The sequence below is a fragment of the Halichoerus grypus genome, chromosome 9 (genome assembly GCF_964656455.1).
Source record: "Halichoerus grypus chromosome 9, mHalGry1.hap1.1, whole genome shotgun sequence".
Lineage (NCBI taxonomy): Eukaryota > Metazoa > Chordata > Mammalia > Carnivora > Phocidae > Halichoerus > Halichoerus grypus.
This window is the reverse complement of record NC_135720.1, coordinates 113,132,103-113,153,853: the sequence shown is the minus strand read 5'-3', so window position 1 is coordinate 113,153,853 and position 21,751 is coordinate 113,132,103. Positions and strand designations below refer to the sequence as shown.

At 52.8% G+C, this 21,751-nt stretch overlaps 1 protein-coding gene across 4 annotated transcripts; it reads left to right on the top strand.

Annotated features, from left to right (window-relative positions):
* Positions 1-1,275: 1,275 nt before the first annotated feature.
* DEF6 (DEF6 guanine nucleotide exchange factor) lies at positions 1,276-21,171 on the top strand. Of its 4 annotated transcripts, XM_036096452.2 has the most exons (12): positions 1,313-1,425; positions 2,743-2,892; positions 10,976-11,116; positions 11,707-11,904; positions 13,538-13,774; positions 13,880-14,026; positions 17,223-17,331; positions 17,537-17,835; positions 18,916-19,082; positions 19,190-19,388; positions 20,292-20,382; positions 20,581-21,171. In XM_036096452.2, exons 3-12 carry the CDS (start codon positions 11,084-11,086, stop codon positions 20,802-20,804), a joined length of 1,704 nt encoding a protein of 567 aa, XP_035952345.1. In that variant the 5' UTR covers positions 1,313-1,425; positions 2,743-2,892; positions 10,976-11,083; the 3' UTR covers positions 20,805-21,171. The 4 variants fall into 4 exon arrangements, with proteins under 4 accessions (XP_035952324.1, XP_035952309.1, XP_035952345.1 ...); XM_036096431.2 differs by lacking the exon at positions 2,743-2,892 and having other exon boundaries at positions 1,276-1,425; positions 11,719-11,904; XM_036096416.2 differs by lacking the exon at positions 2,743-2,892 and having other exon boundaries at positions 1,276-1,425.
* The last annotated feature ends 580 nt before the right edge of the window (positions 21,172-21,751 follow it).

Below are 21,751 nucleotides of genomic sequence, written 5' to 3'. Positions count from 1 at the left end.
GATGCCCACAGGGAGGTGTCTGGGACCGTGCTGTGGAATCCCAAAGCCACCATTGGACCCTAGTGGAAAGTGTGTGGGAGGACCAGACCAGCCCTGGTGGGAAGGGAGGGATGCAGGGGAGGGGACCTGATGGGAAGAACTCTTTGGGTTTGCCTCCGGCATGGGAGTGTTGCAGGGATTGGAGGGGCCTCTTCCTCTCCCCACGATGATGGATGTGCCCCAGTCCCTTCCTGCCACCTGGGAATGGAACCCTCCCCCAAGCCCAGGTACCCTCTCTTCTGTGTACTCATGCCAGCAGCTCTGTGGAAGCAGAGGGGGCTGGGGCATGCCCCCAGGGAGGAGGTGGCTCGGTTACGCAAGCAGGCTTCTTCCAACATCCATGACCACTGTTCTGGGCGAGACCGTGTCCCGGCCCGCACAGGCAGTGGATCTAAAGAAAGGGATCATGCCGTGGGGGGCCCTGAGTGCCAAGCCTCCTGCTGTCAGCACCCCGAGAGCTGGCCCCCCGTTTTATGCCCCTCCCCCCACCGTGTGATTCAGAAACAGACCTGCATCCTCAGGGCCAGTGGGCCCCAGAGTGGTCAGCGCTCTGAGCTGAGGCCTTTTCGAGCCAAAGCCCAGAGGATGGGGAGGCAACCAATCATGTGCCAAGCCCGCCTGACCTGGAGAGGTGCCCTGGCCCAGTTCCTCCGCCAACTTTGTGTCGTCGCCTTTGTTTTCTTCCGCTTGGGAGGAGCCCCACCACCACAGTGATGTTAGATGGCCCTAAAAGAAATGTTTTATCCAGTGTCTGCTCTGCTTCACATCCATCCCCAGACCTTAGGACTGTGTGAGGTGGGTATTTTTCCAGCTCTCCCCTGAGAGAACCGCTCAAGGAGGTTAGTAGTAACTCATCCAAGGCCTCCTGCCTGGTAAGTGTGGAAGTGAGACAGGATACCCTCTACCGCCACCCTCCGAAAGCCAGGGTGGGCTTGCCTTTTTTTTTTTTTCCCCTCCCCTCAACAAGCTGCCTCCGGGAGCCCAGGAAGCCCCAGAAGGTTCTGGGGCTGAGGAGACTTCTCGAGGGCCACACACCCGGGGAGCCACACCGAACAGAAGCAGGGCTCTGGCTCTCCGGGGCTGGGTTCCCAGGTCCCATGCAGAGAGTGCGGCCATGAGCACTGCAAGGGCAACAGGCCTGCTCCTGGCAGCACAGGGAGCCCGCGCGAGCAGGCAGGTGGAGCTCTTGCTCCGCGCCATGGCCCCTCTGCGGTCTCTGCAGCCGTTTGCATTTCCTGAAACCGGATCTCGGTGTCAGAGCCGCCCCCGGGCCGGGCGGGCACCTCAGCCATGGCCCTGCGCAAGGAGCTGCTCAAGTCCATCTGGTACGCGTTCACCGCCCTGGACGTGGAGAAGAGCGGCAAGGTCTCCAAGTCCCAGCTCAAGGTGAGGAGCCCCCGGGGCCCAGGGGAGGCCGGCAGACGTGCCTCCTCAGCCCCTGCCGCCCAGGAGCCAGGCAGGAACGCTGTGCTGATGGCACTCAGCCATCCAGAGGCCCAGGCCTGGGGAGGGGAGCCGGGACTGGGTAACCGGGACGACGCAGCCCGGTGGATGCTGCTGCCCATGTTCTGGGGCCCCCCGGAGGTAGACGCGGAGCCTCTGCCCAGAGACCTGCCCCCCGGACTCCCTGGAGGGTGGAGGTGGCATCATTAGGTTTTGAAGGCCAACAGGCCAGGCTACATCCTATACTCCGTGTGATGAGCACACGTCTCCCCAGAGTGAAGCCTGGGTACGCACCGTACTCCTTCCTGCTGCTTCCTCCTGGCTTTGAAGAGAGACAGTTAGCTAGTACTTGTCAGTCACTTCCTCCCGGAGCTGAGAGCGAGGCTTAAAGAGCCTGTCCCAGTTCCAGACCAGGCTGACTGGGTCACCTTTGGCAGAGAACAGCTCCTCTGAACCCTGTCTCCCAGCTGCAACAGCGCTGGGAAGGGGCAAGGACCGAGACCCTGCTCTGCCCCGGGCCGCCCAGCTCGCCGCCCCCTCCTCCCACACGCCAGGTTGGGAAACTGCTCCCTTTGGCCTTGGGACTTCAGACAGGGAGGGGGTCGAATCTGAGCCCAGGAAGGGCCCATCAGTGATTGCCCTACAGTTCAGTACTTGGACCTAAACAATTCCTGGGAGACCAGCAAGTTTCTCTCCTTCCTTCCCTCCAGTCCTGGCTTAGTGCTGTCTTCTCCACCCTGGTTAGTGGGGGAAGAAGCAAGGCCCCAGGCCACTGGAACCAGGGAACACTGAGAGACAGGATCAGGGTAAGCCTCAGCTCTCGGTGACCTGCCTTAGGGGACCATTCGTTCCATTCACATGTTAACCGAGTGACCATGTGCCTGGCATGATGCTAGGCTCTAGATTTCTGGTTTCTCTTCTGGGCACCCCCAAAGGAGGCCTGCAGCCTCAAGGAAACCTCCATTTTTAATGACCAAGGTAGGAGGTGCCTGCAAACGTGGGAGAGATGAATAAGGCAGGATAGGCATTTTGCACCACCCCCATTCTAACCCCCTCCTTTGCTGAACTAGGACACAATAAACTTGGATATCCCAAACTGGTCCTATCCCATAATCTATCCCTTAGCCAGACTTATGAGCATCCAAAAAATGATTCTTGACTCCCCCAGGAAAGATAGTCCACTACTACCTTTGATCATCAGGGAGGATTCCTCAATAGGCAGGTTCTTCCTTACATTCTCCGTAAATCCTTTTATTGCAGATCATGTCATCTAGTGGGGGCTTCAGGATAGACAGGAGAACAGCAGATCATCCAAAATCCATCCCTGCAGAAACCCGTGCCCTACATCCACCTCCCACTGCCTTTCGTATCTTGTAGGAACAATCCCAACCTCCATAGTTTATCTCCAAGGTACCGTTTTCTGTCTCCATTACCTGCAGCCCCTGTAACCTCTCCAGGCTCTCTGTGCCCGCCCCTCACATGTGGAAAGTGGTTCCCCTTTTCCTGGTGCCATCAGCCAGTAAGGCTTCCTACCTCGACCCTCTTTTCTCGGCCTCCAGCTGGATCGATGCCCACTCCCCACCCCCACAGGTCGAGTACTTGCAGGGAAGATTCTATTAGGAGCTTACATACTTGACCTGTCCACCGTCTGTACCGCATCACAGCTCAAATTGAGCCCACGGCCAGCAGCCTTTGGTCACACAGGAGCAGGGAGCTTTCTCCCCCACTCAACAGAAAACGTGTCCACTCTGGAAATCTGTGCTAAGCGATGGGAGTCTTGGGCCGGATGGTCGGTGAGGCAGAGACACGGTAGGGCCCATGTCACACAAGAAAAGGATAGGGAAGGCAGTTCTTCCCTGAGACCGTAGTGGGAGATACTGGAATAGGAGGAAGTAGTGATAGTGTTGGGGGCAGGGATGCCGGAAAGGCAAAGGAGCAAAAGAGAAGTGGTCAGAAGTCAGAGGAAGAAGCAGATGAGAGAGATACCAGCGGGGGGCCAACCCCACCCCTGAAAAGACTCGTGGGATAAGGGAAAAGACCTTGGGGTTAGTCTGTCCTCACTAACACTGTCCCTGGCCTCAGGGCCCTGGATTGGGACCAGGCAGCGAGACGTGCAAGCGATGTCTGTCTGTGACAGTCCCTGCTTCCCTGATGCGTTGGGCTGCCACTGGCTCTCATGGGCAAAGCCATGATGAGGGAGGAGGAAGAGCAGTGAGGCCTCTGAGAAGTAGCCCAAGGCGTCATGATTTTCTCTCTGAAGAAGAGAAGGCTTGGGCGAGAGAGCAGATGGGTTTTCCTCTGTTTGAATTCTTGTAGAAGGTACCATGGCCTTTGTCCAGGTGAGTTGAGAAAAGTACAATTAGACCAATAGGCATGGCACTTCTGCCCAGGATGGATTTAGGTGGAGCACAAAATTTCCCAGGAGTTGAGGACTGTGAGTTTTCCCAGGGTCCCCAGAACCTCCTTCTCTAAAGACCTTTGGGAGGGAGTAGCGGTCCTGCCAGAGGGCTGCAAGGAGGAGAGCCTTGGCAATCATAGGTTTCCTAATGGCCACATCCTCTTCCCTGGGGAGCAGCCTTGGTTCCAAGCCTAGTGGGGAATCAGCTGAGAATTGGGGTAATGGCCCTGCGATTGGGGATGTGGATGGAGCAGTGTGTCTCTGGCTCAGTGAGCTCTTAGGAGGCAGCAGGCCTGCCCCTTACCCTTGATTGGCAGGAGGCAGGGTGGGCAGGGAGGGAGGGGGATGACAACCTTCACTTCGGTGGAGGGGAAGTTAAGAGCAGCTCCAGTCCAGGAATCTGCTGGCTGGGATCTTCAGCTTTTTTTTTTTTTTTTTTAACTATCTTTTTCTTTTTTTTTTTTTTTAAGATTTTATTTATTTATTTGACAGAGAGAGGGATCACAAGTAGGCAGAGCGGCAGGCAGAGGGAGAGGGAGAAGCAGGCTCCCCACTGAGCTGAGAGCCCAATGCGGGGCTCAATCCCAGGACCCCGGGATCATGACCTGAGCTGCCCAGGAGCCCACGATCTTCAACTTTGTTCTGACCCCTTCCTGCCACTGGTCTCGGGCTAGGATGGCAGGGAGTGACGGGATGATTTAGTGATGTGCTTGACTCAGACCCACATAGGCCTGCTCCCCAGCTAGATGACGTTGGGCAAGTGATCGCTGTCTCTGAACCTCTAGTTTCTCATCTGTAAAGGCAGAGGGTTGAACTGGGATCACCAGCTAGCCTACTAAAAGACATTTTAACAAAGTACATCAAGTAGATGAAATTGACCCCTGATGCAGCCTCCCCTTTCCCTTTTCCAAGCCTGTCTTTGGTGCCCACCCTCGACCCCTTCTAGCCCTTCCTTTTTTTTTAAGATTTTATTTATTTATGTGAGAGAGAGCGAGAGAGCAGGAAATGTGGGGAGGGGCAGAGAGAAAGAGAGAAGCAGACTCCCTGCTGAGCAGGGAGCCAGGATGCAGATGCGGGGCTGAATCCCAGGACCCGAAAGCAGCTGCTTAACTGACTGAGCCACCCAGGCACCCCCTCCCCCCGCCTTCTAGCCCTTTCTTGCTGTCAGCAGGCACACAGCTCATCCAGAGATTCCCACCTTTTAAAATTCCCAGTGCTCCTCCCTTGTGATAGTAGTTATGCTTTAGTAAAATACATTTAGTAACTCTTAAAAGGATCTGTATATTGTAAAAAAAAAAAAAATCACCTGGCACCTAGATACATTAAAAAAAAACTACAGGCCATCTAGGCAAGAGAGATTATTCATTCTCTCTGTAGCCATTAGTCGGTGCTGTGCATGGGTTCCCACACCCATCATATACGCGTCCAGTGAAGGCTGGGAACTGCAGGACCACGGGCCAGCACCTGCCCCATCCCCACACCTGAGTTTTTAGGGAACTCACAAGCCCCTCGAAGAGAACCACTTCCCCACATGCCTTCAGAGGAAACAGTGCGTAAATGAAGCCTCTCGAAGGTCAATGGCTGCCAACTTGAAGGTCAGGGGCTGCCTGGTTGGGCGGTGAGACTGTGAGAGTCCTCTCTGAAGGAGCCCAATGGCAGCCTTGTGAAAGCTACAGACACCTGGACGCCACCCACCCCTGGAAACTCTGAGTCAGTCGGGAGGGGCGGGGCTCCAGTGCCCATCAGTTTCAGTAGCTCCCCAGGTGATTCTGAGGCTCAGCAAGAGCTAATGTGGTGGAGAGATCAAGAGTAGGCCTTTAGAGGCAGACTTCCAGGAAGACACTTTACCTCTCTGCGCCTTGATTTCCTCATCTATAAAAGGAGGATAATGAGAGTCCCTGCCTCCAGGGCTGAGGATTGATTGAAATCAGCCCCATGGGCTCCTGCACATTCTGGCCTCCTCCCCTGCCATTTCCTTTCCAGCGTGACCCTCCTCTGGTCACACCCTCTCCCCACCTCTAGCCCCAACCCGAGCCCAGGCACAGGAAGCCTGGCAGTCTGAGGTCTGCTGAGCTCTCTGGGGAGAGGCCCTGAGCCCCCGGTGTCTGGGGCCTTTAATTCCTTCATGTCCTGACACCTGATGGCTCACAGGGATTGGAGCCTCTGTCCTGGGCCCCTGAGATTCCAGAGGCAAAAGGTACAGGGGAGGACGGCAGGTCTTAGAGGACAGTGTGGACCAACGAACCAAGGCAAGGAACAGTTCAAATAACAGTGCTGCTGTGTGGCCTCTTCTACCCTGGGGTGGGAGGGGGTTTGTACGGCATCTCTTTGAACCCCATTTTCAGACCTATGAAAACTGAGGCCCAGTGAGGTTAATTTGCTCAGAGAGATTCAGTCCGTGTCTGTCTGACTTTTGTATTTCTCCTACTTCTTCCCGTGAAGCATTTAAGTTCATTCAACAGATATTTATCGCGTGTCCATTATGTGCCAGACCCAGTGATATAACAGTGAATAAGAGGTGAATAAAAGGGACAAAAATCCCCGAGGTGCTGACATTCTAGTCAGAGAATACAGATGGAAAACAAAATAAGTATAAATGTATCATGTGATGGAAAATGATACATGACATGGAAGTAAATAAAGCAGAAACAGGGATAGAGATTGGGGGGGCGGTAGAGGGGATGGGGTTATAGATTTAAATAAGGTGGTCCAGAGAAGTCCTCCTTGAGAAGGTGACATCTAAGTAAAGACGGAAAGGAGAAGAGGGTGTGTGCCATGCCTGGACCCGGGAGAAGAATATTCCAGGCTGAAGGCGTAGCAAGTGCAAAGGCCCTGAGGCAACTGTGTGCCTGGCCCGGCTGAGGAATGTCAAGAGGGCCAGAGTAGCCGCAGAGAAGTGACAAAGAGGGATGAAGCCAGAGAAGGTACAGCAGGCCAGGTCCTAGGGGGCCCAAGGCCTCTGGAAGGACTTGCGATTTTACTCTGAGAACAACAGGAAACCATTGGAGCATTTAAGTTAGACTTGAGGAGTCGGTCAAAAACATTTATCGTGTGCTGGATATCGTACTGAGATCTGGAATCAGGCCTAACTTAGAGTCCTTGCTGCCCTCAAGGAATGTAGAGCACCCAGAAATGCTCACACAAAAAGGGAATAGCAAAGGAATGTTATTATAGAGCAAATTAATAACAGGGTACATTAATAACAGTGGTTAATGGCACTCTTTGCTTTTAATCTCTATAGTTTTACATTTTTGTCATAAAAACAATATATGCTCCTGGTTAAAAAAAAATCAGAGTGCAGAAGAATATAATTTTAAAGAAGATGAAATTTATTCTATAAGTAAAACATGTTACTGGTTAAAAAAATTCAAAGACAAATGTAATGTTAAAGATGATGAAAGTTCCTCCCCTCCCTGGGGAAGGATGGTGGGGTGATAGCTGGTAACAGTCTGCTGAGTCTTCTAGATTTTTTCTATGTACACATAAACATATTAGGCTGAACCATATGAAATTGCTGACATTTTATTATTTCAATCTATTAAAACAGCTATTAAAATTTGCTATGGTTCAACCTAATCTTTGCACACATTTATTTTACAAACATTTCATTCTATAGCTTGCTTTTTTCACCAGCCAGTATAGTATGCCTATCTTTCCATGTCTGTTCATAAAAACATAATAAAAATAGCACACAACTTTTATTAAACAATGAGCTACGCACTAGGTGCTGTGCTAAGCCCTTCATTCTAAAAACCCTTTGGAGTAGGCCTCCTTATTATCTTCACAGAGGACACCAAGGTCTTAGAGAAAATCACTTGCCTGTAAGCACACGAGTGGCAGATGGATAAAATCTTTCCAACCACACATAGGTCCATGACGCGATGTACCTGGCCCCTACTGAAGGAGCCTCAAGCTGTCTCCAGTTCCTCATATTATAAACATGCCTCAGTGAACATTCTTGTACATGTAGCTCTGTTCCCTTGAGCATCTACAGGTTAGATGATTAGAAATGCGGGGGGCAGGGCGCCTGGGTGGAGCAGACGCAGTTGGTTCAGTGACCAACTTGGTTTGGCTCAGGTCATGATCTCCGGGTTGGGAGAGCAAGCCCTCCCCGCTTAGCGGGTAGTCTGCTTCCCCTCTCCCTCTGCCCCTCCCCCAGCTTACACACTCTCTTCTCTCTGAAATAAATAAATCTGGAAAAAAAAAAAAATGCTGGGATCATTCCCAATTTTAAGTTTGATACATTCTTGCCCTCCAGAAAGATTACCAATTCACACCTCAACAGTAGGGCATTCAAGTCCCTATTTCTCCACAACCTCTTCAGTACCTGATGTTATCAGTCTTCTGATGTATGTCAATTTGTTAGGTAAAAAACCGCACTTTGTCTACAGGAAGGGATCTAACATTTGCTCTGTGCAGATCTAATTCTGGCTGTCTCCATATGTCCTCTCACTCTATCCTCACAGCCTCTCCACAGGACAGGTATTATCCCACTGTTTTGCAGACAATGAAACTGAGGCTCGGAGGGTGAAGATGTTTATCTCCGTTCCAACAGCTTAACAATTCCAGGGGAAGCGTATACCTCTTTCCACTAGAGGAAGCAAAAATCATAGGGCTGATTCTCATTGGCCCAGGATTGGTCATGTGCCCTTCCTTGAGCCAATCACCATGACTCTGATGTACCCACCCCTGCAGCCAGGTGGGTTAGGGGTGCAAATAGTCCATACCACAGATATTGAGAATGGGGGAGAGGTGCTTCTCCAAGAAAAATCAAGGCTCCATTACCAAATATGGGTGGAGAGGGCCGAGTTCGTCAGGAAGAAACTGAAGATGTCTTCTAGAACAAGAGAAGCAGAACCAAACCTGGCACAGGAGATGATCTGAAGAGCATGGGGACGAGGGTGGGGGTGGCGGTCAGAGATGGCTGCCCAGAGGGGAGTGACGGAAAAGAGAAGCACCCTCTTGCTGGGCCTTCCAACCTCCCACTTGGCCTCAGTGGAGCCTGAGGCTCAGGAGAATACCGGGGAAAAGTGTCAATCCTTTGTCCCACCTCCTCTCACCAGAGAATAAAGAAGTGAAGATTTGGCACGTGAACCACCTCTAGGATGTTACCAGCTCCTGCCTCAGGAACTGACTCTAAGCTTAACTGTGGAAGCAGCCCTTACACACAGCTTTCATTGACTGCCTTTCGGGTGCAGAAGAGGACATAGGGGCCGTGGGACACGGAGATGAACAGAGACGTTGTCCCCAGAGTTCACCATCTACCTGCAGAGAGAGTCTCAGGGTCGGCACCGTAATAGTGAGGCAGCCTTCAGGGCCAGGCACACCTGGTTGCACGCTCCGCTCGGCTGTTGGCTCTGAACTTCCCCAAGCCTCAGCATCCTCATCTGGAAAACAGGGATAGTGTCTGTGTATCACAGTTGTTGCGGAGGTTAGACATGGGGTATAGAAAGCACCTCATACAGTGGCTGCCACATAGTAGGTGTGCAATAATGACTATTTTACCTTTTTAGTTTATTTATTTATTTTTTTTTAGAGAGGGAGTGTGTGCGAGCAGGGGAGGGGAGGTGGGGGGCAGAGGAAGAGGGAGAGAGAGAATCCCAAGGAGACTGCCCGCTCAGTGCAGAGCCCGATGCAGGGCTTGATCTCATGACCCCAAGATCAGGACCGGAGCAGAAATCAAGAGTCGGTCGCTCAACCAACTGAGCCACCCAGGCACCCCAGGAATGAGTAGTTTAATTATTCACTCTGTGATAAGTACTATGACAGAAGTACCCCCAAGACAATTTTATTTTTTCCTGATCTTGTTCAGACTTCAATCTCTTTGTTCTTATATCGTGAGTTTGCTAACCAACTCATGTTTCCCCTCCACACCATCCCGGCCACCATCCGTTCTGGCCTTTTCCTCCACATGTCACAGACCATCTTTCGTGAGCCTTCTCTGAGCCCTGTCCAGCTCCCTTCCATCTTTGAAGGGAAGTGACTGGAACTGCACTTGCCTTTCCTGGAGCAGACACACTGCAGCCTGAACCCTGAGTCTTTGATGGGAATGATGAGAAATTCGGGGCTCCTGCCCTGGGGTGACAGCCACCTCCCTGTTGACAGCCCAGCATCCTAGGAAGCACCTAGGCTTTGGGATCTGCGGAGCTGGGTTTGAATCCCAGACTCTTGCTCACTGTGGATCCTTGGGCAATTTACCAAATCTCTTGAGCCTCAGTGTCCTTGTCTGCACAAAGAGGACATCCCTACCTAATGAAGTGGCTGAGAACATGGCTGCTTGGGTTTGAATCCCAGCTCTTTTATCTCATCTGTAAAATGGGGATATTAACCGTGGTTATGGGGGTTAAGTGAATTATATATAATGTGCTTAGCTCGGTGCTTGGTGCATAGTAAGGGTGTACAGTTTTAGGTTTTTTTGTTTTTACTGAGGTATAATTGTCACATAACATTATATTAGTTTCAGGTGTCCAACATAATGATGCGGTATTTGTAAATATTGTGAAATGATCGCCACAATGTCTAGTTAACATCCGTCACCATACATAGTTACAAAACTTTTTTCTTGGGATGAGAATTTTTAAGATCTACTCTTAGCAACTTTCCAATAGGCCATACAGTATTATTAACTATAGTCTCCATGTTGTATGTTACCTTCTCATGACTTATTTTAAACCGAAAGCTGTACCTTTTGACCCTCCTTCACCCATTCCACTCACCCCGTAACCCTTGCTCCTGGCAACCACCAATCCATTTTCTGTGTCTATGAGCTTGGGGTGGGGATGGAGGGTTAATTTGTTTTTTTAGATTCCACATATAAGTGAGATCATATGGTATATATTTTTCTCTGACTTATTTCACTTAGCATAAGGCCCTCAAGGTCCACCCCTGTTGTCACAAATGGCAAGATGTCCTTCTTTTGTATGGCTGAATAATATTCCATCGTATACAAATGCCTATGTTTTGGTTATGATTGAACTGAATAATGTGTGCGGAGGACTTAGCCAGGATGGGAACGGGGACAAGCCGGGAGGTGGGAGCAGCCCGCTAGCCCAGGTTTGGGGGGGCACGGGAAGGCCAACCGCCACTCTGTCCCAGGTGCTGTCCCACAACCTGTACACGGTCCTGCACATCCCCCACGACCCTGTGGCTCTGGAGGAGCACTTCCGGGATGACGACGACGGCCCCGTGTCCAGCCAGGGATACATGCCCTACCTCAACAAGTACATCCTGGACAAGGTGGGGCCTTGCTTGAGGGGCACCTCTCCCCACTTCCCAGTCTGGCCAGCGCCCTAATACATTGCCACCCCAACTCCTCCCACCCTATCAACTCCCACTTCCATCCCTGCCCTCCCATCTCCGTCCTTCACATTCCAGCCACTTGTCCCCTCCTTGAGCCCCCAACTCCCTCCTCCATCTCCCTCACCTCTGTCCTAGCCTGCACCCTTCCAGCCCATCCCTGCCTAGGCTTACCTCCCATTTCTAGCTGTAGGGCTCTCCAGCATCCCCCAGTGCTGTGCCCCCTGCTCCTCCCAGCTGTCACCCTCTTCTCAGGTTCTTCATGGTCGTCCATCCCTGCCCCCTTGTCCTCCCCTTCTTTCTCCCCTGGGCTGAGGGACTAGTTTCTCTGTTGGCAGGGGACTGGGGAGGGGAGAGGAGGTGGGTGGTTGGAATCAGCTAGTTACCTGGTAAGCAGCTCAGGGATTCCTCAAATTAGAGCCCCAGCTTGGCGGGGTGGGGAGCAGGGGAGTAGGTGACCCCAGGAAAGCACCTAGAGCCTTGTTTGGTGGTAGAGCATGGATGGGGTGGCCGTTTTGGCTGACTTGCAGGCCTGGTGGCAGGTGGAGGAGGGGGCTTTCGTTAAGGAGCACTTTGATGAGCTGTGCTGGACCCTGACGGCCAAGAAGAACTATCGGGTGGACAGCAACGGGAACAGCATGCTCTCCAATGAGGATGCCTTCCGCCTCTGGTGCCTGTTCAATTTCCTGTCTGAGGACAAGTACCCTCTGATCATGGTTCCTGACGAGGTGAGGGTGATGGCAGCCCCAGGGGCTGAATCACTGGGGCCAGGCCTTAACAAAACCATGAAGGAGGCCAAATTGCCTTTCCCACATCCCCTTTCTTCTTGGTCTCCCCATGCTGGTGCCTCTCTGCACCCAGCTGTCTCCAGATGCCTAGAATTGCCTGTATCAGAGTCATTGTGCCCAGCAGAACCAAAACTACACTTCCTTCGGGGCTCTCTTAGCCCTCAAAGGAGGAAAATGACCGCAGATTCTATTTACACAGCAGTGTAGCCTGATACCTTACCGGCCATTTAAAAATGAAAACATTTAAGATCGAATGGCAGGACTTCAGGCACTGTGGCAATCCGAGAAGGTTAGCAGATGAGGGGAAGGGAGACTTTCCTGGGATGCCTGGCCCATTATTCCAGCGGAGGCAAGTAGATCTGGCCCTGGTTCTAGATTTTCCCTCCCTGTCTTCTATAATATGGAGGAGAGCCAATGGCAGACCCAGCTCCGGGCTCCAGAGAGGGCATCCTGGGAGCAGAGGCCTGGAGTCTGTGTCCCTACCTCCTCAACTTATGGACGAAGCCAGGGCAGGTGCCCCCCCGCCACTTCCACTTCTCTCCCCCATCCATTCAGCCTTCTCCTGACCTGTTAGCCCTTCTGGTGGCTGTGAAGATGCCAGGGTGAATTTAGGTCTTAGGGTGTGGAGGGGAGGGGGTCCTCTGTGTTTACAAGAAGTCCTGACACATCTAACCGCACTCAGCTTTATCTCCTTGCCTCTGTTTATGGGAAGGGTGAGGGGAGATGCCTAATCCCTGAACTGGTACACCCACCCCACTCCCAGTTGGAGACCCAGTAACCTCCAGAATGAAAGTCCTAAAGAGAGTGTCCCAGGAAGCTGCTGGGGCAGGAAAGGGACGTGTGTCCATCTGCACAGGCACCTGGCTAGGCACCCTCGTCAGACCCCCGCCCGTCAGGGTAAGGGGGCCCCTCATAGGCCAGAAGGCTGCTCGCGGCCGTGATCAACATGTTGTATGAACAAACTGCAGCAGGATGTACCCCAACCACCACTTCCTGTTCCTCTGTAGCAGGTTTCCTGTCCCTGCCCTGCTTACCTCCACCCCCAATCCCTTTGCACTCCCATAGGGGAAGGATCCTCGGGGTTGGGGCTTGGGCTTGGAATAAGGACTCAGATGGGATTCAGGAGATATGAATCGAGTTCTGGCTGCCACCAACTTGCTGTGTGATTTAGAACGAGTCACTTCCCTCTCTGGGCCTCAGTTTGTCATCGGCAAAGTAAGGGTATTGGATGAGAGGGCCCTTGCACCCCCTCTGACGTGTTCTGTGATTTGCTGCCTCTGCCTGACCCCCAGCCCTCAACCTTCACCCTGCCCTTAATTTAAAGCATGAAGGAGTGGGACGTGGGCCTCGAAGTTGGGGAGGGGAAGGGGATGCCCAAATTGGGATTGGGCCTCCAGGACCCCGCCCCCCAAATCTACCCTGGTTTCCACCAACATTTAGTCGTCTGGCTCCCCTACCCCCTGTCCTTGGTCACCTCTGCCCAGGCTCTGGGAGCCAGAGGGGCCCCCCCAACCCCAGCATCGTCACAGGCAACACTGCCTGCTGCAGTCCCCAGGTCTCCCCCCTCCTCCAGGTGGAATACCTGCTGAAGAAGGTGCTCAGCAGCATGAGCTTGGAGGTGGGCTTGGGTGAGCTGGAGGAGCTGCTGGCCCAGGAAGCCCAGGCAGCCCAGACCACCGGAGGGCTCAGCGTCTGGCAGTTCCTGGAGCTCTTCAACTCGGGGCGCTGTCTTCGAGGTGTGGGGCGGGACACTCTCAGCATGGCCATCCACGAAGTCTACCAGGAGCTCATCCAAGATGTCCTGAAGCAGGTCAGGCCAAGCTGGGAACTTGGGGAGGACCCCAAGGCAGGGTGCGGCAGGGGGTGGGGGTGCGGGGCCGCAGGGAAGCCTCTGACTTTGCTCTGGCTATGGCAGGGCTACCTGTGGAAGCGAGGGCACCTGCGGAGGAACTGGGCAGAACGCTGGTTCCAGCTGCAGCCCAGCTCCCTCTGCTATTTTGGGAGTGAAGAGTGCAAGGAGAAAAGGGGTACAATCCCGCTGGATGCACAATGCTGCGTGGAGGTGAGGGGGACAGGCGAAGGGGTGGAGCACAACTCAGGGCCCAGAGGCTCTCCAGTGTGGTGTAAAGGCAAGAGGCTCGGGAGGAGGGTGAATGGAGAAAAGCCACAGTGGCAAATGTCTGCTGAGATGACTGTAATCCAAATATACCTGGGTGCCTCAAGGCCATTCTCGTCCATGCCAGCACTTTAAAAAAAACAAAAACAAGAACAAAAAACCCAAACTGCAAATCAAATACTAAAGCCATTGGTGAGTAATGTGGATTTTGCTAAGGATTTTAGAGGAGATGGCTTATGCCTCACACTACACACAAAGCTTTTTTTCTTTTAGAGAGAAAGAGAGTGGGTGGGGGAGGAGTGCAGGGGAGGGGCAGAGGGAGAGAGATCCTTTTATTAAAAAATATTTATTTACTTACTTGAGAGAGAGAGAGCATGGGGGAGGGGAGGGGCAGAGGGAGAGGGAGAATCCATCCCAGGACCCTGAGATCATGACCTGAGCCGAAATCAAGAGTCAGCTGCTTAACTGACTGAGCCACCCAGGTGCCCCGAGAGAGAATCTCAAGCAGGCTCCACGCTCAGCGAGGAGCCCACTGCAGGGCTCCATTCTCATGACTCTGACATCATGACCTGAACCAAAATCAAGAGTCGGAGGCTTAACCGACTGAGCCAACTAGGTACCCCCACAGCGAACTTTCTAAAAATCCTCTTGAAAAGTTTTTCTCCTTCACCCAAATCCCATTCCCTTTGGCAACTCTCTATGTCCCTACTCTTTCTCCACATCCCTCTCCTCCCGTCCTTCCCCTCCATTTTTCCCCCTCGGCTCTGTCTGTTATTATTTTAGGAGGCTTAAAACAATTATTTTAAACTGTAGTTTGAAAAAAAATATACACACACGCACCTAACATGAAATTTGCCATTTTAACCATTTTAACTGTACAATTCATAGCATTAAGTACATTCACAATGTTGTGTAACCCTCACCACTCTTTCTTTTTTTTTTTTTTAAAGATTTTATTTATTTATTTGAGAGAGAGAGACATAGTGAGAGAGGGAACACAAGCAGAGGGAGTGGGAGAGGGAGAAGCAGGCCTCCTGCTGAGCAGGGAGCCCGATGCGGGGCTGGATCCCAGGACCCCGGGATCATGACCTGAGCCGAAGGCAGACGGTTAACGACTGAGCCACCCAGGCACCCCCCCCTTTTTTAAATTTTATTTATTTATTTTTTAAAGATTTTATTTATTTGACACAGATAGAGAGATGGTGAGAGAGAGAGCACAAGCAGGGGGAGCAGCAGAGGGAGAGGGAGAAGCAGGCTCCCCACTGAGCAGGGAGCCTGATGCGGGGCTCAATCCCAGGACCCTGGGACCATGACCTGAGCCGAAGGCAGACGCTTAACGACTGAGCCACCCAGGCGCCCCGTCCCCACCCCTTTTTTTTTTTTTAAGATTTTATTTATTTATTTGAGAGAGAGAGACACAGCGAGAGAGTGAACACAAACAGGGGGAGTGACCACTATCTATTTCTAAAACTTTTTCATCATCACAAAGAAAAACTCCCTACCTATTAAGAAATAACTCATCCCTCCTTTCTCCCCAGCCCCTGGTATCCTCTATTCTACTTTCTGTCTCCACGAATTTGCCTATTCTGGGTACCTACAATGGAATGGGATCATCTAATATTTTGTCCCTTTGTGGCTGGCTTTTCTTCAGCACAGTGTTCCAAGGTTCATCCATGTTGTGGCATGGGTCAGGAATTCATTCCTTTTTATGGCTGAATAATATTCCATTGTGTACACAGACCACATTCTGTTTATCCACTCATTCATAGATGGACAATGGGTTGTTCCCATCTTTTTGCTATTGTGAATAATGCTGGTTTGGCCATCCATGCAGAAGTTTCTGGGTGAGCATATGTTTTCATTTCTCTGGATATATACTGAGTAGAATTGCTAGATCATATGGTAATTCTATGTTTAACTTTTTAAGGAATAGCCAAATTGTTTTCCGTAGCAGCTGCACCATCTCACATTCTCACCACCGGTGTATGAGAGTTCCACTTTCTCCATATCCTCATCAACATGTGTTATTTTACATTTTTAAAAATTATTATTATAGGGCACCTGGGTGGCTCAGTCGGTTAAGCATCTGCCTTCGGCTCAGGTCATGATCCCAGGGTCCTGGGATCCAGCCCCGCATCAGGCTCCCTGCTCAGCAGGGAGTCTGCTTCTCCCTCTGCCCCTCCCCCCACTCGTTCTCTCTCTCTCTCTCTTGCAAATAAATAAAATCTTTAAAAAAATTATTATTATAGCCATCCTAGGTTTTCTCCATTTTTGTCACTTAAGGAAACAGGTGTCACTGAGGACAGAGCATAGATCTTAGGCAGAAAGCCCAGCTCCACCACTAACAGGCAGTGTGAATTTGGCATGTTCCTGGACCTAGTAGAGCCTCAGTTTCTTCTTCTGTAAAGTGGAGCTAATAATGCTTGTTTGGCAAGGTTGTTTCGGAGTTATGAATAAAATGATGCATATAAAACACTAGTTCAGCCTCTAGAGCATAAGAAGCTCAACACACGGGAGTCCCCAGCTGGCTCAGTCGATGGGGCGTGTGTGTTTTTGAGTCCCATGTTGGGTGTAGAGATTGCTTAAAAATAAAATCTTTTACAAAAGAAAAAGCAGCTCAATACGTGGTAGCTGTTATTTTCCACTAAAATATAAGCTTAGGGAAGGCAGGGATTTGGTCTGTTAGGCACACCTCAGTATCCTAAATGCCTAGAACAATGAGCCGCACTCAGTAGACACTCCACAATATCTGTGGAATGAATGAATGGAGAACTTTCCCAACAGGTAGGGCTCTGTGGAAATGAATGATTTGGATAGTGAGGACCCTGTCACTGGCAGTGTTCACGAGTGATCTGCATCCACACTCAGTAACGGATTAGGTGCCAGGCCCCATGGAGAGACACCAAGATGAAAACATCCCCGCCCTAACTCCAAAGAGCAGAGGCTACAAGACTTGTGGGGACACAAGCGCACCCATAACTAACCTCCACGCCCGGCCATACAGGCTCCTGGCAGAGTGGGAGCGGTGCTCCGGGAGGACGATCAGCCGGGGGGGTAGGGGATGGAGCTGGAGCACCCCGGCGGCGGTGTGGCCCCGGCGCCAGTGAAGCCAGCGCGTGTGGGGCCACTGGCCCTCTCCCAGGTGCTGCCCGACCGAGAGGGGAAGCGCTGCATGTTCTGTGTGAAGACAGCCTCCCGCACGTACGAGATGAGCGCCTCCGACACGCGCCAGCGCCAGGAATGGACTGCGGGTGAGTGCTCGCTGGACGGCCTGGGTCTGGCCGCGCCTCGGGGGGTGACAACACTGCCCGTGAAAAGGGGGTCACCACACTGCCCAGCGGGAGGCTGGAGACTACCTCGAGCCACCTCTAAGGTCCCTTTCTGGAGGTGGGCCACCTCGAGGACCCCGCTGCTCCCGGCTAGCCCCCTGCCGACCCTGTCCCTGTCCCTCCGCAGCCATCCAGACCGCGATCCGGCTGCAGGCCGAGGGGAAGATGTCTTTGCACAAGGACCTGAAGCAGAAGCGGCGCGAGCAGCGGGAGCAGCGGGAGCGACGCCGGGCGGCCAAGGAGGAAGAGCTGCTGCGCCTGCAGCAGCTGCAGGAGGAGAAGGAGCGGAAGCTGCAGGAGCTGGAGCTGCTACAGGAGGCCCAGCGGCAGGCCGAGCGCCTGCTGCAGGAGGAGGAGGAGCGACGCCGCAGCCAGCACCGCGAGCTGCAGCAGGCGCTGGAGGGCCAACTGCGCCAGGCGGAGCAGGTGGGGCCCGCACCCGGCGGGGGCCGGGGGGCGGGGCTCGGGGGGAGAGGGATGCGGAGAGACCGGGCCCGGGAGCGGAGGGCCGGGGGCGGGGCCGGGGCCGAGGGCGGAGCCCGCGGCCTGGGAAGGAGGGGCGTGGAGGCGGGGCTTGGTATGAGGGACTTGGGACAGAGTCCCTGCGCTGGAAACATGCGTACGGGACCGGACCTGTGCCAGGGGCGGGATGAGGAAGGCGTGGGGGTGCAGGAACCTGGCCGAGGGATGGCTTGAGATGAAAGATGGGGTGGGGCCGGAGCTGAGTGCTATAGGTGTAGAGTGGGGCCTGGTTTGGAGACCTTGGCTGGGGGCGGGGCTTGGACAGAGATGCTGCTAAAGACCCCCTAGTCAGGGATAAGTTTGGACCAACGCTAGACTAGATTGGACTAGACTTGATCTAAGTTTACAGTGAAACCAGTTTGGGGAATGCAGGATGGGAGGAAGGAGGGATTTACGAATGTGGAGGCGGACTAGGCATGTAGAGGCAATCAGATTTAGGATTTAAGAGATCTAGAGCTGGAGTTAGAGACACCTGGATTCCATCCCAGCTCTGCCTCTTAGGAGCCTTGTGATCTCAGGCAAGTTACTTAGCCTCTCTGTGCCTCAATCACTTATCAGTGACGTGTTGATGCTAACTGTGCTCCTAGAGGTATGGTGAGGATCAAATGAGGAAATACCTTTAGTTGTTATAACAATTATTATAATTATAGTCACTCCCTACCTAGCACTAGCCCTAATTATAGTCATAATACCTAATATTATAACACATAATAATAATTATTAAGGCTGGTGCTAGGCAGGGGGTGACTTGGGCCCCCCCCCCACCATGTAGCATCTGTTCACTGACCATTATCTGACCTAGTCAGGCTCCCACAAAGAGGTCAGATCAGGAAGGAATCCCGACATGAAGGAACTCCCCAGACCGTCACTGAGAGAGATCTATGTGGGCCAGCCTAGCGGAGCCCTGGGGAAAGGGCAGCGTACTTGCAGCCTCCCCTGCCCCACGCGGTGCTCCCAGTGACGTGGCTCCGCGTCCCGGCACAGGCCCGGGCCTCCATGCAGGCTGAGATGGAACTGAAGAAGGAGGAGGCTGCCCGGCAGCGGCAGCGGATCCAAGAGCTGGAGGAGATGCAGCAGAGGCTCGAGGAGGCCCTGCACCTGGAGGTGAAAGCTCGGCGGGACGAGGAGGCCGTACGCCTAGCCCAGACCCGGTAGGACCCCTTCTCGTTCCCCTCCCCTGACTCCCCGGCGTCCCACTTGCTGAGCGCCTGCGAGGTGCCTTGGCTCTGGAGACGACGCAGCGCCCGCCCGCCCGCAGCCTGCTAGAGGAGGAGGAGGAGAAGCTGAAGCAGCTGCTGCAGCTGAAGGAGGAGCAGGAGCGCTACATCGAGCGCGCGCAGCAGGAGAAGCAAGAGCTGCAGCAGGAGATGGCGCTGCAGAGCCGCTCGCTGCAGCAAGCCCAGCTGCAGCTGGAGGAGGTGCGGCAGAACCGGCAGAGGGCCGACGAGGACGTGGAGGTGAGGCCGGGGGTGGGGGTGGGGGGATAGGATGGAGGCCGGCGGGGTGAGCGCCTCCACGCGCAGGATCTGGGGCCTTCCCTCAAACCCTGACTCTTCCGTCTCCCCGCTGTGTGACCTCAGGCAAATTGCCTAACCTCTCTGAGTTTCAAATCCCTCATCTGGGAAAGGGGCCTCTAATAGCGTGGTCTGAAGACTAAAGGAGCTGATGGCTGACATTTAGTATGTAGCAAGTGCGGAAGAAACATTAGCTGCTATTTTTATCATTATTATGAATCTGGGCAAAGTTTTTTTCTCATACTCTTCCAAGTGCCTACCTTGCTCTCCCTGTACTTTGGCTCTGATCTCCATAGAAGAGGGTTTTTTTGTTGTTGTTTTGTTTTTTTGATTTTTGATGTTCTTTTTTTTTTTTTTTTTTTTAGATTTTATTTGTTTATTTGAGAGAGAGGGGGAGAACGCAGAGGGAGAGGGAGAAGGAGAAGCAGGCTTCCGCCTGAGCAGAGAGCCTGACGAGGGGCTCGATCCCAGGACCCTTGGGATCATGACCCCAGCCAAAGTCAGATGCCTAACCGACTAAGCCTCCCAGGCACCCCGTCACTTAACTTCTTTTGCACTTTGTTGTTAACTTCTGCTCTGGAGATTAACTAAAATAATAAATATATTTAGCACATCGTAGCTGCTTAATGAACGGAAACTATAATGATGACTATTTTTGACCCTTTGGGGGTCCATGAGACCCCTGAAATTGGAAGCTAACTGTTCATCTATATAACTCTTTAAGAACATATATGAGTTTTCCTGGGGAGATGTCAGATTCTAAGAGGCCTACAAACTCGAGAAGGTCAAGATACCCTGTCTAGGATGGTGTCTCTGACCCGCTCTCCGCTGGCCCTGCTCCCACAGGCTGCCCAGCAGAAGTTGCGCCAGGCCAGCACCAACGTGAAACACTGGAATGTTCAGATGAACCGGCTCATGCATCCAATTGAGCCTGGAGGTGAGAAGGGGTAGACCCTGGAGCTTTCTCTGGAGTGGGGCAGGGAAGGGAGGGAGAAAGGGATCCCTTCAGATCTAGAGAGGCCGTGTGGGATTGAGAGGAGGTTCTCGTCTCCCCCACGGGCTGAGGCAAGGCCCCTCAACCTCTCCCCTGCGCATGCACCTTTCTCCTTACTTGCAGTTGCCTTTTCTCTGCCAGATAAGCGTCCCACCACCAGCAGCTCCTTCACAGGCTTCCAGCCACATCTACTTGCCCGCCGCGACTCCTCCCTAAAGCGCCTGACCCGCTGGGGATCCCAGGGCAACCGGACCCCCTCGCCCAGCAGCAGCGAGCAGCAGAAGTCCCTCAATGGTGGGGACGAAGCTCCCATCTCAGCTTCTACCCCTCAGGAAGATAAACTGGACCCAGCACCAGAAAATTAGCCTCTGCTATCCCCTCCCGCCCTCCAACCTCATACCCACCAGAACCTGGCCACAGCTGGCCTGTGGGTGATGCCAGCCCCCGCAGAAGAGGGAGCTGAAGTCCTGGTGCCAGGAGCCCCCTAGGCCCTCCAGCCATGACACAGTCCAGAATGGAGCCTAGTTCATTTTTGGCACCAGCCCCAGGCCCCTGACCACTGAGGCTGTCTGGGATGTTGATCCTTGAGAACTTGATCTTGTGCCTTACCCCCAAGGACCCTGTGCCCTGGGCTGGATAAGAGAGCAGACAAGCAAGCCAACGGCGTGTGCCCTCAGACGGCCACCAGGTGGTGGAGGCGCATTTCCAAATAAAAACTGCTCTTGGAATGAACCCTTGATCAGGTCTGCCGTCCATCTCTCCTGCCATGTTCGCTCTTCCTGCCTCAAATCCAGTTCTAGGTCCCAGAAAGAGTAAAGTGCAATGCAGGGGCGAGGCAAGTACACTCTGCCACTTACTAACTGGGTGACTTTGGTCCAGTCTGCTCACCAGCTTGTGCTTCAGTTCCCATGTTGGTAAAACAGGGCTACGAATAGTACCTGCCTTACAGAGCTGTTGTCAGGATTAAGTGCTCGGCCCACGAGCAAGCACTATTATTAGTATCACCCAGAAGTGGTTACTGAGCGTCTAGTCTATGCCCTGCAGTTTCCCTGGTTATTTCATTGTCGTGGCAACCCTGAGAGGTGGATATTATTATTCTCATGTTACATGTGGAGAAACTGAGGCCCAGCGAGGTCAGGTAACTTGCCCAAAGCCTTTCAAACTCGCTTCTTTTCCCATTTTATTTGACTCACTGACCTTGTCACCTAAGACAGAGCTCTGAAAATCTAGGGTGCTCCTCCCCCCCATACCCCTCGTGGTACACAGCCCATCATGAAATCCGGCAGATCCTCCTTCACTCTCTCATAGCTAT